Below are 17088 nucleotides of genomic sequence, written 5' to 3'. Positions count from 1 at the left end.
AGGATGAGATTTGGCTGGGGAATTGAGGCAACTCATTATCCTTATTATGAACAAGAACAATAGGAGAGACATGTACCTACTACTGGTGGTCTTTGAGCATATCACAGGTGTTGGGGGTTTGTCCCCCATTGTTATCCTCTTCTTGGGCATCAACCATAGAATTTTCAACTTCAACAAGCAAAGGAGCATATTTATTAATGTGCTTTTTAAGGATAGGCTGAGAGCCCACTTTAGGTTTAACATGCTGTTTTTTATTAACTATCTGGAAACCATCAGTTTTTCGCTCCCCCCCTCCAATAAAGAGCAATCCTTTATGATGTGTCCTTGCCTAAAACAATTCAAGCAAGCATTTGGTAGGTTTTAATAGAGAATCTTCTATGTATGCATCAAGAAACCCATTTGGTCAAACAAGCAAACATCATCCATTAATTCCAAGGAAGTATCTATCCCTACTATTAACAATTGAGGCTTCCATTTGGGGTTAATCTATGGGATCGACTTTTGTCCCATAACTTTATCTACGTTATTTGCATCCTATTTGAGGACACAATGTGCTCAAGTGCCATGGGGGCACTGCACCCTAAAGGGGCTATCAAAGCTAGTCAAGACGAGCTATCATAGGGGAGAGGTAGGGAAGAACAAAGAACTGCTAGGGAGAAGCATGTGCAAGATGCTCGAATTGGGGTTTCTTTAAAAAAAGGATGCCATATGTTCGCATCCCCTAATGCCATGTCATAAAAATTTGAAATGCATGAGCTTCTTTTGTATTGGAATATGGTGAGATCATATCGAGTGTTGATTGCTTGCATTACATGCAATTGAATGTAATGCATTACATGCAATTGAATGTAATGCATTACATGCAATTGAATGTAATGCATTATAGAGAGAGAAAGAGACGAGAATCCAGCTACAAGCAAGCTCACCACCATTACTTCTTTAAGAGAGAGAGGTAGAGATAGAGAGAGAGAGGCTTCAACGCTAGCATACCTTGTCTGGTCCCCCCTTGCCCTCTTGTGATCCCGACTGTCATAGCAATGCCATAGCCCCCTTTGCTCTTGATGCAATTGCCCCCCTCTGCTTTGACCCTCCTTTGCTCTCTTTGCCCTCCCTTGCTCTTGATGCAGCCACCCTCTGTCCGCGCGCGCCTCGCACAAACAAAAGCTCTCTTGCAGCTGGGCCGGTGATATAAAATTTTTAGCCGTCGCTTAAGTGATGTATATCAGTATATGCAAACATCGCTAAAACAGTCGTTTTAGACATTCCCTTAAACGATGCCGCGAAAAAAGTCGTATAAGCGACGATTTAAAAAAAAAATTAAACGTCGCTTAAGCGATAATACGTTGCTTAAGCGACGCATTCGTCATCGTATAAGCGACGTCGTCAGATAACTTAAACTCCCTCGCTAGACCCCCCAATGGCTTGTAGTGCTCGAACTTCAGATTGAGCCTTTGTTCTCCATGTTAGTGTACTCCGGCCTCAAGGCTCGAATTTGAGTTTGAGCCTTTGCTCTCCATGCTAGTGCACCCCTAGCATCTGAGTGCACAACGTGGATATAGACCCCACCTTAAGATCGAACCTCCCCTACATGGAACTTATGTGTTAAGGCTCATTCTCCATGCTTAACTTTACATGGAACTTGGCCTTAAGACTCCAACTTGAGTTCAAGCCTTGCCTATCTATGCTAGCGTATCCCTAGCATATGAGCGCACAACTTGGATCTAGGCTCCAGCTTAAGTTCGAGCCTCTCCTACATAAAACTTGGCCTTAAGGCTCGAACTTGAGCTTGAGTCTTGTCTCTATATGCTGGTGTACCCCTGTCATATGAGTGCACAATGCTCTAGCTTAAGTTCGGGTTTCCCCTATATGGAACTTGGCCTTAAGACTCCAATATACTAGTGTACCCCTAGCATATGAGTGCACAACTTAGATCTAGACTCCAGCTTAAGTTCAAGCCTCCCATACATGGAGCTTGGCCTTAAGGCTCAAACTTGAGTTTGAGCCTTGCCTCTCTATGCTAGCGTACCCCTAGCATATGAGTGCACAACTTGGATCTAGGCTCCAGCTTAAGTCGAGCTTCTATATGGATTAAGTAAATGCAAGTGGAACCCGCTATTCAAGAAAACTAAGTGAATCATCGATAATTGTAGCATGCATTTTCTTAAGTTTGATAGGTTTTGATTTGATATGTAGCATTTAAATCCATTTTTTTCTAAGGTTTTGAAACTTTTTTTGTGCTTCACAAGAATGGAAGCTAGCAGAGCGCCCGCTACCTCACAACCACATGGTGCACCAATCTTTACTCTGGATGCTCTTGAAACAACAACTCAAGCTAAAAGTGTCACTCCTAGAATTAAGGTGGATAAAATCTTCGAATTGAGTAACAAAGAAGGAGTAAAATGGTTTGTGGATAGCTACAATGCTAGTGCAAACTTCAAAGGAATCCTCCATTTGTTTCTGTCTCAAGGTGATACATCATATGGAGATATGGGGATTGTGGTAGGCGCTAAGGATGATGTGGATGTAAGAGCAAACCCATGCTTCACATGCAATGTATTTCCAGAAGGAGAAACTACAAAAGCAAATAAGTTTTGCTTATCATTGGACACTTTTCACCCCGCAGACATGACTGGTAGTAAACTAGGAATGGACAATTTTATTATAAAGCTAGGATTGAAGATCATTGACTTTTCCAATCAAGAAGACTCAGGCGTGGATAATGTGGAGGACCTGGTGAAAGCGGTGAGGCATGCAAAGAAGGCTTTGGATTCACGAAAAAAGTCCATACCTAAAAAGGAGACAATAACCACTCAAGTTAGGAAAATTGTGGAGAAAAAAGGCAGGGCCATAGTGAAGAGCACTTGAAGCACCTGGAAATGCTGGTGCAACTTCTTTAAAACATAAAAAGGAGGGTGACAAAACAAAAGTCCTTGATGTAAACACAATAGCAGCTGAAGACATGGCAGGCTATCAGGTGCAAGAAGAGGAGAAAGCACTTGCAAAGAAGAGAAAGGCAAAGCACTCTACAAAGGTTCAAGAAATCTCTTCAAAAAGAAAGGACAAAACCAGCAAGTGGTTCAAAGGAGATAGATGCGTCCGAATGGAGGTTGAGACTCCAAACAAGGGCAGCAAAGCAATGATCCCATTAGAAATAAAGAACGTATATTATCCCTTTGGTCTAAATGAGGTCTTCAACATTGATGTGATGAAATGAGGTCTTCAACATTGATGTGATGAAATGTTATCCTGCTCCTTCAAACTATGTGTATCGAAGGCTAAATAAGGATTGGGTTCGTATTTTGACCCGACTTTATTGAGGACCCAAAGCAAGAGAAGATACTTGCAATTTTGATGCCCTATAATCGTGCTACGAAACAACCCCTTGATAAACTCGCAAAAGAAGATATTCATAAAGTTGAATATTGAATTATCTTTGGTCAACACTCCATTAGTGCTACAAAAAGCTAGCAGGCTCTAAATATGGCTAAAGTGACCCCTCAACTGCGTCAGCAATTTAGGTTCAGGAGATCAAAGATAATTGTAAATTGCCCGCCCAAGATTTCTCGTGACATTTCCAAGGATGCAAGTTTATCTGTTGTTGCAAAGTCAATGCAAAAGGAGTCATTCCTCGATCAACTTCTACAAGCTTGAGCACAATGACATGCAAATGGTCATCCTAGTAAACCTTTGCCTGGTGTCAATCAACCCAAGATGGGCGAGTCTTGGAAGGTACTCTTTTGATTCTTTGCTATATCTTGGTAAATCATAGACATACAATCATAGACATACATTACTTCTTCTTTACTTTTCATAATATCTTTTACGGATCTATAGTTTCAAGTGTAGCAGTAGCATAAGAAAGATGCATGTGAGGCTTCTTCTCAAACTACATAAACTTAATAGTTTGGTATGAAATTGAACTTCAAGTCTCACCTCTCTGTGATGGTGTAGCACTTGCATATCTAATTGTGGCTCGAACTTAAGTTGAAGCCTCACTTTGCAAGTCGAACTTAAGTTGAAGCCTCACTTTGCAAGTGCTAGATTTGCATACGGAGGTGACGCTCAAACCTAAGATCGAGCATCACCATTATATACTAGTTTAGCACTGGCAAGTGAGGCTCAAACTCAAGTTTGGGCATAAGCTCCAAATGATTAAAAACCCATAGATGCATGATTCCTCCTAATATTTTGTGATATCTATAGTAAGGGGGCTAACTTCTTACTTTGCAGGCCTTTGTGGAGACCACGGAGCACACACTATATAAGAATTTTGTCAAAAATGATTTACACTTGCTTCTATGTGATGATGATGTATGGCAGAATTGGGTTAAGATCATGAGGCTATATGCAAAAGTTGCTACCAAATACAAAGGGCGAAACTCAAACTAAAGGTCTTGATCAAAATCGCAAACTTTCAACTTTGAAGAGTGGGCAAATTCAGCAGCACGAGGAACAGTCACGCTAGGCCCAACGTTGTTTAGGTGCATTTTAGGCCTTCAAAGAGTGAAGTTTTGGACATTCAAACAGAACTTCTTGACAAGAGAATATTGCTTAAGAAGGGAAAGCAAACCCATCAAAGAATGGGGATATGGAGGAGATGGCTTGGAAGCTAAAAACAGATCGAGTGCTCAAAGATGCAATAACCACCTTCTATTTTGACCTGACAAGGGAAAAGATGACTTGGGGGAACAGGTGTGTGAGACATATAAGTTAGGGGAGTATGAGTATAATCAATTGAGGAGCTATAGCCAGTTCTTTGTTTGGGACGCTCTCAATCGTTCAAAAAAAATCCTTCACTTCCAAAAAGTGTATTAACTTTACTGAATCACCTATATAGAGCATCTATGGGTATTGTATCTCAACAAGAATCTATTCCTTGGACAATTAGAGGGGTGGGTTTTGATATGACAAAGATTATAGCCTTCTGTAGTGAAGTAGTGAAGAGCATGTACCATTTCAACTGGCAATCATGGACCTACATGGTACAAAGGAGCAGCTCTCGTCAGAATTTTTATCCAAGTTGGCACTTGCTTTGAACACACTAAACTCACAATATGAATATATTCTTGTGTGTTTTGTTGATTTCATCACCATTGGAATGCTTATCGAAGGGATTTCTAGCCAGTCAACAAAGGTGCACTATGAATTTGGCATGATCCACACACAAAAAGAATTGCAACTGTTATTCTTTTCATCAGCAAGGTTGACAAGTTTGAGGCCATTGATAAGGTTCTCACAAAAAATGTATTCATCTCAGGCTCTAGTGGCCAAAATAGAGAATTCATCGACAAAGGCTTTACTGACGGTCTCATCATCACAGGGTTTTGTCCTGAACATAGCTATGTTGTAGAGATATATTGTGGTGGAGTTGTGCTAGAGGAGAGCTTGCTAAAGAAGAGACGATGTATTGCTTTATGCAAAGATGATTTGGAAGCGATGGCATTAGAATCAAAGTGCTCTGCTCTTTTAGACGGTCGTCCTTGCAAGAGTGGTGTGGTGCAAGTGGCGGCACAAAAAAGCAAACACTAGATGATGCAGAATAAGAGAACCTTCAAAATCTTCACATTGACGACCCGCCAAGTACAGAGGAGGAAGACGAAGGTGATGATATTGACAACAAAAATGACACAGATGATGATAAAGAAGTTGGGGATGCTATAGACTTTGAAGATGTAGGCCAAAGGAATGAAGAGGACCAAGGGAATGATGCTCTATTCAATGAGGATGCCGAAGACAATTTTGAAGATATTGGAAGGCATGAAAATGATGATGAAGGTGGGAATGGTGATGATATATTGGATACTCCAAAAGCCATGGAAGCTTCAAATGTTGGGGTTGCTATGGCCGTTGAGAAGATTGGGGATATAGATGTCAACAAGGCTTTCCATGTTCATAGCCCATCAAGCTCTCAACAAAAGAAAGGTAGAAAAGTGCATTGATAGTGCTTATGAATGTACAACGACTCGAATGGTGATCATTGAAAGGAGCTTATCAACAACTAATATTAACATAGGTCTTGTTCAAAGTGTGGATTTGTTGAAATAATTATTAGTCTTTTGATTAATACATTGGCTTTTTTGGATTCACTTTTAACATTTTTCTATTAAAGTGAATATTTCTATTCTAATTATCCTTTATTTCATGCCAACGTCTGGTACAAATGATGATGCACACTTACTATTAAGAAATTACTCCATATCCTAGTGTAGCAGTGAGGCTCAAAATTAAGTTTGAGCCTAATATAAATGATGACGCACACTTACTATTAAGAAATGAGACTTACTCCATATCCTAGTGTAGCGGTGAGGCTTAAACTTAAGTTTGAGCCGTACCTCGACTTATGTCCAATCTTGGGGATGTCTTCCAACACAAGGCACAATCTCAAGTTGAGCGATCTTTACTTTGCCCTTGTAAGTGAGGCTCAAACTCAAGTTTGACCCTTATGTGAAAGTCTTGGCATGTAATTTGGTTCCTAATTCATTATGGTACATCATTCAATGTTGAGTAATCTAAGTTTGGATACAAAGTATATGTGTAGATATAAAAATGACTAGTATTGTATTAGCCTTGGTGTATTATTTAAATCCTAAAAGTAATAGCATTTTATTTTAATCTTACAGATATATACAAAGAAGGGAAAGACGAAGATAACATTGCTCAACTAGAACATTATCATCATGAAAGCCCTAGTAGAGAGATCAACTCTCATGATTCAAATGCTAGAAATAATAAAGAGAACATGGTGGAGGTAGATCACATCGATGATTCAGCTTTGCAAACATCTTCAAGGCCTTCAAGTGATAGGACTAAAGAGACTAAGGACATTCCTGATTTGCAAGTTAATGTTGAGGTTAGTGAGAATAAAGATAAAGATAATGAAGAGCTTCAAGAGACTTTTGCAACCAAGGAGAGACAAGAAGAGATTGTCGAACAAATTGATGAGGCTACATATGCTACGAATAAAGGGAAAATAGTTGAAATCAAGAACTATGTGGCAGAGGGTGTTGAAGAAATTGACGAGGCTACATATGCTACGAATAAAGAGAGAATAGTTGAAATCAAGGACTCTGTGGTGGCAAAGGGTGCCAAGAAAACTAAAGGTATATCTTTTTCAATAGGATGTTATTTAAGATGATTTATTCAGCAATTTTGTGTGTTAAAAAGTATGTTTCTCAGTGAGAGTTGTTTTTGTAGGTACAACTGCTTCTAACAATCACAAGTTAAGTGTGCAAGAAATAGAGCAACGTGTTGAGGAGCTACATTCCGATACACAAAAGAGTAGGCATCTAGTAGAAAGTTTATATTCTTTTGAGAGAGATGGAGATAGACTAGTATTTCAATCTTCACGAATCAATAGGGAAATGCAATCAAGTCTAGGAGCCATCGTCATAGATGAGTATGGGAGCATGAAACGAAAGTAAACTTGTGGATGTTTTGTTGTAATTAGCTCTCATTGATAATATAGGATCACTTGTTTTAACATTGTTAAGTATGTAAACACATTAAAGTGTTATCATTCTTCTGTTTTAACATTGTTAAGTATGTAAACACATTAAAGTGTTATCATTCTTCTGTATTGTATGCAGAAAATATTCCTCGTGCAATCACCATAAAGAAACATGCACTTATACTTGATCTTAATATAATGGAGTTTTACTCAACAAGGAAGAGAAGAGGCATTCACAAACAAATTGTATTCCAATTGATATTGGTCGCACCACAGTTGTTATTCGCCCCGGGTGTTTTGAATTTTTGGATGAGATTTGCCAGTACTTTCATGTTGGTATTTGGTCCACCATGCTACACAAGAATGTTTGTGCCTATGTAAACACTCTTGAACAGTATGCACATAAAAAATATCATTTCTTTATGGTGTGGGGACAAGAAGAATGTTATATCCATAATCTTCGTGTATAGGCCATATAAGCCTACTGTTGAGGCTATGTTTAAACCTTTACTCAAGGTTTGGAATCAGTGCCTAGATATGTTTAAACCTTTACTCAAGGTTTGGAAGCTTATTGATGATAACCCTTTCAAGGGATGTGTTAATCCAAAAGACAACTGTCTCTTCCCTGACAGTTTTCAAGGAGGGCACGACTACATACTGTGCAATGACCTTCTACCCTACCTTTTAAACCTAAATAATACAAATGACATTAGGTCTATTATTTTGCTTAATCGGCTAGGTCAATCTCCTATCACACATGGTCATAATTTATTTATCGATTTTCAAGATGTACTGGAAGAATGGCTCCAATTCACCTCCCAATTTTTGTGAGAAGAGCTCAACGAATATTCAGATGAAGTGGAAAACTCATCTTGTGCATCTTCATACTTACCATTGTATGGTGATAAGCTAAAGTATGTCCAATCAAGAGGGAAAAAAAGAGAAGTAGAATCCATAAGCAAGGATCTAGCAATGTTGGCATCCAAAGCTAGAGTACCATTACTATCCAAAGACCAGCTAAGCTTGTTAAAAGTGTGTTACAAAAAAGAAGGATTTTGAGTGATCAACACGCTATTGCTTATGCTACTCGCTTGGGATATGATCGTGGTCATCTCATAAGTGGAGTTGCAGCAAAAGCATACATATCAAGACTACAAAAGGCTTACTTGAGCTTATGGGTAGGATAATGTCTGGTTTCATTAAACATTGAGTAACAGTATAATCAGATTCCAACCTAACCCATACTAGTTGTTGCTGCAGGTCGAAGGAAACCATTTCTGAGGTCTAAACGTGCAGTTTGAAGTATGGGATATGCACAAATATCAAGACTTGTTGGGTGCATAATGTTTGGAGCCATTTTATACTAAAAGCCCATAAGATAGACTTAGGCTTTGGCCAAAACAATGTGCTTAGATGGGTTTAATTTTTGGATTGTACGAGCCAAATCTTTACACTATTGTATCAAGCAATCAAATGCCTCCAAGCTTACTGACATTTGATTATCTCTTTTGTCAATATTTGCAATTCGATTGCAATGAAGATGTGTTTGTTTTTTATTGAAGATATTGCCTTGTCAAGGTGTAAGGCTATGAATATTATAATTTAATTTGGATAGACTGAATTATCTCAACAGTGAAAATCTTTTATACATCATATTTAATAAATTTGATGAAATTTAGCATTGACAATATACTCGCTCTTTTATTTTTTTGGTTGAACTTCTGAGGTATTAGAGCGTTTGTCTATGAAGGTTTAAGACCATCCATATCATGGATGAATTTATGTTGTTGGCACATAATATATTTATTTAAAATTTTGAATGTCCATTAACCATACATTTTGTTTTCAACAGGATATGTTGAAGCATATAGCTTTGATTTCAAGTGTACAGAAAACTTACTATTGAGGTGGCACCAATCATTGGTGACTCATGTACCTAGAAGCAAAAGAGTTCCACCACCCCCCAGATACAATAAGGGAGCAAAGAAGAGTATTGATACTTGAACTCAATGGTGTTTTACTTAAGACCATTGAGATGCAACATGGTGATGTATGTCCAGACTAGGCCAAACATATGCATCTTGTGGAAGAGAATACAAGTGTTTGGCATTTGATTCGCAAAGATGCATTCACTTTCCTTGATTTTTGTATGCAATGGTTTGAGGTATGGATCTGGAGTACTAATAGACTACAAAGGACTCGACGCATTCTTGAGTTGTGCTTTCCTCGGCACCATCAAAAGTTTAAGGTCATAGCAGGGCAGGTAGCATGTCAAAAGACGGATCTTCTAATTGGATATCGATTTGTATACCACAAAAACTTGGATGTAGCATGGAGAATTTTTCATGACTTGGATGGAAATAACATGCTAATTTTTTATGATACCCTCTACAATGTAATGTGGAATATGCCCAGAACCTACTTGATTTTTCCAAAGATGTGGAATCAAAATATAGAGGAGCTTCAAAGTTTTTTGGAGATAACAATCAGCGCATGGTTACTTGGTTGGATTTATGCAAAGAACAAACGGGAGTATACTTGCAGCACTTTAGTAAATGAAGCAGCTTATGATAGAGAAACTTTGTATGTATTGGAGCAATACATGAGAAAACGCTATGTTTGAGATACAATTTGTACTCAATTATTATCTTGACAAAGTGTCTACGAAGGGTTTTTGTCTTCAGATGAATTGTAAACTTGAATGTAACAATCGCATTGAAATTTGATTACTTCTGGTGTTTCTAAACACCACACTCTTTGGAGATCCCTCAATTCTAAGGTTCCTTTTCCAAATGTTCTTTGGCATTATTATCCCATGTTTTTACTTCAATGTCCCTCAAATTTGAGCATATATATCATGATTTATAATCTTGATATAGTGTCTAAGATGGGTTTTTATATGTGGATCAATCTCAAACTTAGCACATTGTTACTATCATTGAGATTTACTTTTTATTTTGTTGTTTCTAACACCACACTCTTTAGAGATCTCTCGTTTCTAAGGTTCCTTTTTAGAATTCTTTTGGCAAATTAAATAAAGCCCATGTTTTTACTTCAATGTCTCAAAGTGGAGATAGTATTTAACATTATCTTCTTCATATGAAAGGTGTTGTATAATCTCAATTAAGTTTAGTGTCATGTTTCCCTTGTCCTTCCAATATTGTTGCATTGACGTATGTATCTATACAACTACAAACAAATACGCCAAATAGTTGTGTCAAGATATAATCTAATGGCACGAAGAGTGCACCAACAAATAGATGTTAGCTCAAACTACACAAAAATACCGAGTTTCCAACCAATCCTATAAGAAATGGGACTCGAATAATTCCCAAAATTCCTAAATTTGTCTTTACCCGATTATATAGCTAAATATAGGGCATTGGTGTGAAGCTCATGAAGAGAGTTTTCTTAATCTCTATAGACAAGGACTAAGTTAATCTCTATTATTTAGACGACAATGAAGCTCATGAAAAGAGTTTCCTTAATCTCTATAATTCTACAGACAACAATGAGAGGAGATTAAGTTGTATACAACAATCAGAGGGGACTAAGTTTTATACAAAAGGTTTCCTTGGTGGATGCTCTACTTACAAAAGGTAAAGAATCTTTAAAAGTTACATTCAATGTGTTTTGAATTCTTTGTATTGAGCTACGAGTTCAACTATTGTGCATGGTTATCATTATACATGTGATGACTTGATGAAGCTTCCAATCCTCAATGCTTAAAACATAAGCATGCAATGCTCAGTGCTTAAAACATAAGATTTAGTATGATTTAGAAAGCCTTATGGGTTCATGGCATTAAAATTGAACTTCAACTAGTCCATTGTTTGAGGACATTACTTACTTTCAACATGGCTAACGTGCATAAAGCGAACTTTAACTTATTATGAATGTTCAACATGTTGAGAAAAGAACATGGCTAGCGTGTATAAAGCAAACTTCAACTTATTATAAATGTTCAACGTGTTGAGAAAAGAACATGGCTAAGGTGTGCATAAAGCAAACTTCAACTTATTATAAATGTTCAACATGTTGAGAAAAGAAGTATGAATTTGGAGGGGTACTCAAAGCCTCCATGTTGAATATGGACAACCATGTAAACCGGAAAATAAAATGTAATACATATGTATTCAGAGACATGTTATGGGGACACATTGGGAAAAGCACAATATCTAGATGCATACTAGTTAAGATAACTTATAGAGGACAATGTGGATGTGTATGTTGAGATTATATTGAGGTTTTTTTGAAATCTAATGGTCCATAGTAAGTAGTTTGTGGCCCTTGGGTAATGTAACTTAAAGAAAATGCCTTAACAGTTCACTGAAAAATAGATAGATGAAACAGATGTGCATACAAGTATACCTACCTCTTCCCAATGCTCCCGTTCAAGGAATCTCTAGTAGTTGATATTATTTGTCAGCACCATTTTCTTACTCGTATTCCCATGAAGATAAGTGATGCAGTGATGACATGTTTGGCCAAGATTTCAACACAAATTTCCAACTATGCCAAAAATGACCGAGTTGGAAATTTAATAGCCAAGTTTTATTTGATGAGATTGGCTTAGATAATGGAGCTCTTGGGAAGGCAGTGTTATAGTATAGGCCAATGCTCGAAAAAAACATACTTTTCAACCAATCAAAATAAGGACAACTCTTCAATCTAGCCGATTTTTGTTTCCGAAATCTCTACTACGTTTTATAACTAAAATATATGAAAAATCATTCCTTAAAATAAGGGCTACTTAAAATCTCGGCTAGTTTTTCTTAATTCTAGTTGGTACAAATACACTAGAATGCTGTTTTCTTTGAGTACTAATAGATTTTTTTTTCCGAGTAGTGGTATAGGCTATGTGGCATTTTGACTTTTTTTTAAAAAGTTTGGCATTAGAGAAGAGACGGGCATTTTGACTTTTGGACTGGTGGGAAGGTGCTATTATACTATAGGAGGTTATATAGGATGGGCTATGAGATTGGCTCACATAGGAACATGTATAGGGGCCCCGGCCTAGGCTATGTTGGCATTTTGACCTTGTTGTGAGCTTGTCAATATAATATAGGCGATGCTGCAACATTTTGACTTTAGTAGCAGTGGATAGACTAGTGGGCGTCATGCAAAAAGTGTAGGAGGGACGTGCTTCCACCAAAGACGTGGACGGTGAGGGTGAGGGTGCCCAATCAATGCCTCGATGTCTGTTGTTGGCCAGCAGGTAAAAGCCCTCTCACAAAATTAAGTCAACCTAGCTTTGAGAGAAGCTAGCTTACAAAACCTAACAAGCTCAAGCAACAGGCCCTCTCCCTCTCTCTCTCTCTCTCTCTCACACACACACACACACACACTCTCTCTCTCTCTCTCTCTCTCTCTCACACACACACACACCCACCCTATCCATGACGTATTACCAGCTTTCCATGTCGCTTGCCCTGTTCGTCTTCATGGCACCATCTCTTGCTTTGGTACCATGGACTCGCGGTAAGCTCCAATAATGCCTTACGTCTATAATCTAAGGTTTAATCTTTTATAGGATCATCCGAGTAAACTAATGCTTATTGTCTGCTCAACACAGGATCAGCAAGACCGCTCCTATTCGCACCCAACACTGCAGCCATGCAAAGCCAGATTAAACAAAGCATGGTAAGCAAAAAGAAAAAAAAGAGACCAAATTCAGAAGACATTAGTCCTCCTAATCATCTGTGTTTTTCTAGGGGATTGGGAAGTATTAGAGATAATTTAGCGCTGCTGCAGCTTAATCACGACCAGAAATGCTCGTTTTCGAGTATTAATTGTCATTGTAATGTTGGCTTGGAAGCAGGCAACGAATGCACTTTCAGTATCTGAGGCTCATCAGAAGATCATCAGTGGCTGCGAGCCATTAGAAGACGCTAGCTGCGAGAGATACAGAGTGCGAGAAAAGCTGTTATCAGAAGATTACGATTTGTTGCCAGTTCCAAATGCAGATCACTTTAGCAACCCAAAACCGCCGACTGCAGAAAGCCCTAAATGACTCAATCTCGTTTAGTCCCTTCTCTAGATCGTTTTTAGTCCACATCTTGCATGGCCTTGTAACTAAGGTCACTCACAAGGCATTGAGTTTGAAGGGTTCAAAAATACATGAAATTGGGCATTTGGGTCCACACTTAAGACTCTTTCCATCCAATCAAAAGTGCCCCCATCACATTACAATCCACTTACTAGCATCATTATGGATAGTGCCCTTCACACATGTGGATGGAGGAGGTTGCCCCATAATCGCATTCCATGATCAAGATGCGACTTAAAGTTTGTTCTGTCTGTTTTTTTCCAAACAACACTTTGCATGTGTGTTTACACTATACTCTCTACCATAATGTGTGGTGTCATCCTGCTAAACCTTCTATGTTAGCATTTATGTGCCAACATTAACTTGTATTCTTCTAGACAAAGTAATAAGAATTCTCCATTGCTTGCTTGCATTGAGAATTTGCTATATATCTTTTCAAAATCTTGAGGAAAACCTACATGGGTGCTCACCGAAGATCCATATTTTATGCGATTAAGATGCTTTGTTTATGATGAATTTTAACTAAGGAGCTTTCACTATCTAAATGAGGCCTTGTTAGGAGTATATTTTTTTAAGTGACTTATTATTGTATCTCTCATTTTTCACTCTATCACAAAACCTAATAGTGAGGCTGAATACACTAAAATCCTTAGTGTCAAAAAACATTTTTTTTGAAAATGTGAGAGGATTTTGGAGGTGCCAGGATTCAAACTCAACTCTTAATGCTTTCTTAGCCCGAGCTCATTAGCACTTGGCCTAAATCCCATTGGCTTAGTGTAAAAAGTTACCTCTCGTTGAAAGCAATCCCCAAAAAGCCCTCAATCACATCATTATTTTTTCGTGGTTTTTTTGTGGCAAATACCATGGGAATATCAAGGCTAAATTTTCAAGAACTTTTTAAGGGTAATACCAAGGCTACCCTTAATATATTCCATGGTGGAACCCTTTCTACTCAACTTTTATGTATGTCTATGGAAAATACCCTCAAAATACTGTTAACATGGGAAATAACGAGGCCAAAAGATTTATAATTTTTCAAGGCTAATGCCAAGAATATAACAAAAACAAAACAAAAACAAAAAAAAAATTATTGGGGAGAAAGTGCCTTAATTCTACCCTTTTTGCCCAAGGATTTAATTTTCTACCCTTTTCACCCAAGGATTTAAAGGCACTAACCAATGAAAGGAGAGGAAGCTATGCTACACAACCAATGAAAGAAGCATATGCAATAGAAACACTTTTAAAAGAAAATTATATGTATGATCAAACCAACACAGATAATTTTTATTACTAAAATAGCCCAAAGGTAAGCACAAAATAGCATGAAGGCAAGTACAAAACAACCCAAAGGTATTATTAAAAAACCCAAAGACATTGCTAAAAAGATCTCAAAGGTATTGACAAAAGAGCATGCCTAATCATTATCACCACAATAGCTTCTTCATATAACACTACAAGAGATGGTGGGCTTTCTCACAAAAAAACCACATGTAAAGTGAAATAGATTTTTAGCACTATTTCGTAGCTACTTCGGCCTGGTTGTGTTAAATGGGCCACCTATAGTAGCTAGGCACTGTATAGCTAAGTTTCCCCTTGCACCCACTTTACACCTATATCATCCATCCAAAAGCATGCTTCTCACGTTTCCCAAGGATGGGGATTCACTATCATGCTGTACGAACTGATGCTAGTGGTTTTGCCGCCCTGGGAGGTGCATTCATGCAGGAAGGTCATGTAGTGGCCTATGAATCCCAAAAACTCAGAACACATGAGAGGAATTATGTTGTCCATGACGTGGAACTACTTTCAGTAGTATATGCCCTGAAGTTGTGGACACATTACCTACTGGGTCAAAGATTCACTTTGATTGACAGATCATCAGAGCTTAAAGTGGATCTTCACTCAGAAGGATCTCAACATGCGCCAAAGATGGTGGATGCAGACCCTGTAGGAATTTGATTTTGAAATCAAGTACCGCCCATGCAAAGAAAATGTGGTATCAGATGCCCTCAGCAGGAAAGCCTCCTTGCTTGGAATTACTATAGTGTCAAATCCTTTGATTATTGAAGCAAGTGAGAAGATCATGCAGCATAGATTCTTTGGCCCCTATTGCTAAACTACTTATGCAGGAAAGCAAAACTCGATAGGAGTTGAACCGAGTTCAAGGGTACAGCCTAGATGATGGAATTATGTATATTAATCGTTCGTCGCCCCCGCAGGCTATGCATTCCCAATGATAGGGAACTAAGGGTCAAATTTTGAATGAAGCCCATGATAGCCTTATTTGCAGGACATCTAGGTTTCATTAAAACCTACATGTCTGTGAAGAAAAGCTTCTTTTGGCTTGGTCTAAAAAAGGATGTACTTAATCATGTACGTCAATGTCTGACCTGTCAGAAAGTCAAAGCCGAGAGAGTAAAAATTCCTGGGAAGTTACATCCATTAGACATCCCCCAGATGAAGTGGGAATGTATCAATATGGATTTTATTATACTGGATTACCCTTAGTGCAATCAGGTTACAATCCAGCTTCGTGGTAGTTGATAGACTAACCAAAGTTGCCCATCTGATTCCAGTAAAAGAAACCTACACTGCAGTGGATGTGGCCAGAGTGTTCCTCAAAGAAATCTTCACATTGCATGGCCTACCCAGAAGAATAGTAAGTGATCGAGATCCCAAATTCACGTCAAGATTCTGGACTGCATTTTTTGAAGCAGTAGGAACTTTCTTGGATCTCAGAACAGCATACCACCTTGAGACGGATGGTCAAACTTAAAGGGTGAACCAAGTAATCAAAGATATACTTCGATCATGCTGCTGTGGCATGGAACCCAAGAAGTGGCTAAGCTATCTACACCTAGTTGAGTTCGCCTACAATGCTTCTTATCAAAAAAGTATTGGGATGAGTATGGACAAGATTGCTTAACTCCATTAACTTGGTCTGACCCATTGATTAGGGTTGAGATATCCAGATAGATGCTTGATGACATGGAGCAGCAGATGCAGTCAATTTGCAAAGATATAAAAGCTACCAAGGATAGACAGAAGCAGTATGCAGATAAGAAGAGGACAGACAAAAAATTCAAAGAAGCAGATATGGTCTTCATTCGAGTATGCCAAAAGAAGTTCTTTATCTCTTGGGAAGTACAAGAAGTTATCCCCAGATATTGTGGACCATATCTGATTGCAAAGAAAGTAGGTGACTTAGCCTACGAGCTTCTTCTACCTCCTCATCTTAAAATACATAATGTATTTCATATCAGGCTTCTTAAAAAGTATATACCAAGCCCAAATCATGTGCTTGATGATGAAATCTTAACCTCTTCAACCCAAGGGCAAATGGAACTCCAACTTGAAGAAATCCTTGACGTTCGAGAAAAGGTTATCAAGTTCAAAATTTTGAGAGAATCATTGGTCAAATGGAAGTTCTATCCTTTTGAAGATGCCACCTGGGAGAAAGAAGCTGCCGAACTATTACGACGAGATTACCCCCAGTTTGCAAGATGAGGACATCTCACATTTTTCAAGTGGGAGAGAATGTAAGATTCATCCCCAGCCTCTCAAGATAACCAGTATCTTCCCTGTATTCAAA

General features: G+C 38.3%; 1 protein-coding gene across 1 annotated transcript; it reads left to right on the top strand.

The window, feature by feature from the left end:
- Window positions 1-12788: 12788 nt before the first annotated feature.
- On the top strand, window positions 12789-13755 carry LOC147628432 (uncharacterized). The gene is made up of 3 exons (XM_086814174.1): window positions 12789-12928; window positions 13023-13090; window positions 13269-13755. Exons 1-3 carry the CDS (start codon window positions 12847-12849, stop codon window positions 13458-13460), a joined length of 342 nt encoding a protein of 113 aa, XP_086670300.1. The 5' UTR covers window positions 12789-12846; the 3' UTR covers window positions 13461-13755.
- The last annotated feature ends 3333 nt before the right edge of the window (window positions 13756-17088 follow it).

The sequence above is a fragment of the Cibotium barometz genome, chromosome 19 (genome assembly GCF_041138505.1).
Source record: "Cibotium barometz isolate CiBa-2024 chromosome 19, ASM4113850v1, whole genome shotgun sequence".
Classification (NCBI taxonomy): domain Eukaryota; kingdom Viridiplantae; phylum Streptophyta; class Polypodiopsida; order Cyatheales; family Cibotiaceae; genus Cibotium; species Cibotium barometz.
The sequence above is the reverse complement of the archived record's forward strand: the minus strand, read 5'-3'. Positions and strand labels throughout refer to the sequence as shown.

Coding starts and splice junctions, on each gene's coding strand:
- LOC147628432 (XM_086814174.1), top strand. CDS start 12,847: ATGACGTATTACCAGCTTTCCATGTCGCTTGCCCTGTTCGTCTTCATG. Junction 12,929..13,022: donor TTTGGTACCATGGACTCGCG/GTAAGCTCCAAT, acceptor TGCTCAACACAG/GATCAGCAAGACCGCTCCTA. Junction 13,091..13,268: donor GCCAGATTAAACAAAGCATG/GTAAGCAAAAAG, acceptor GCTTGGAAGCAG/GCAACGAATGCACTTTCAGT.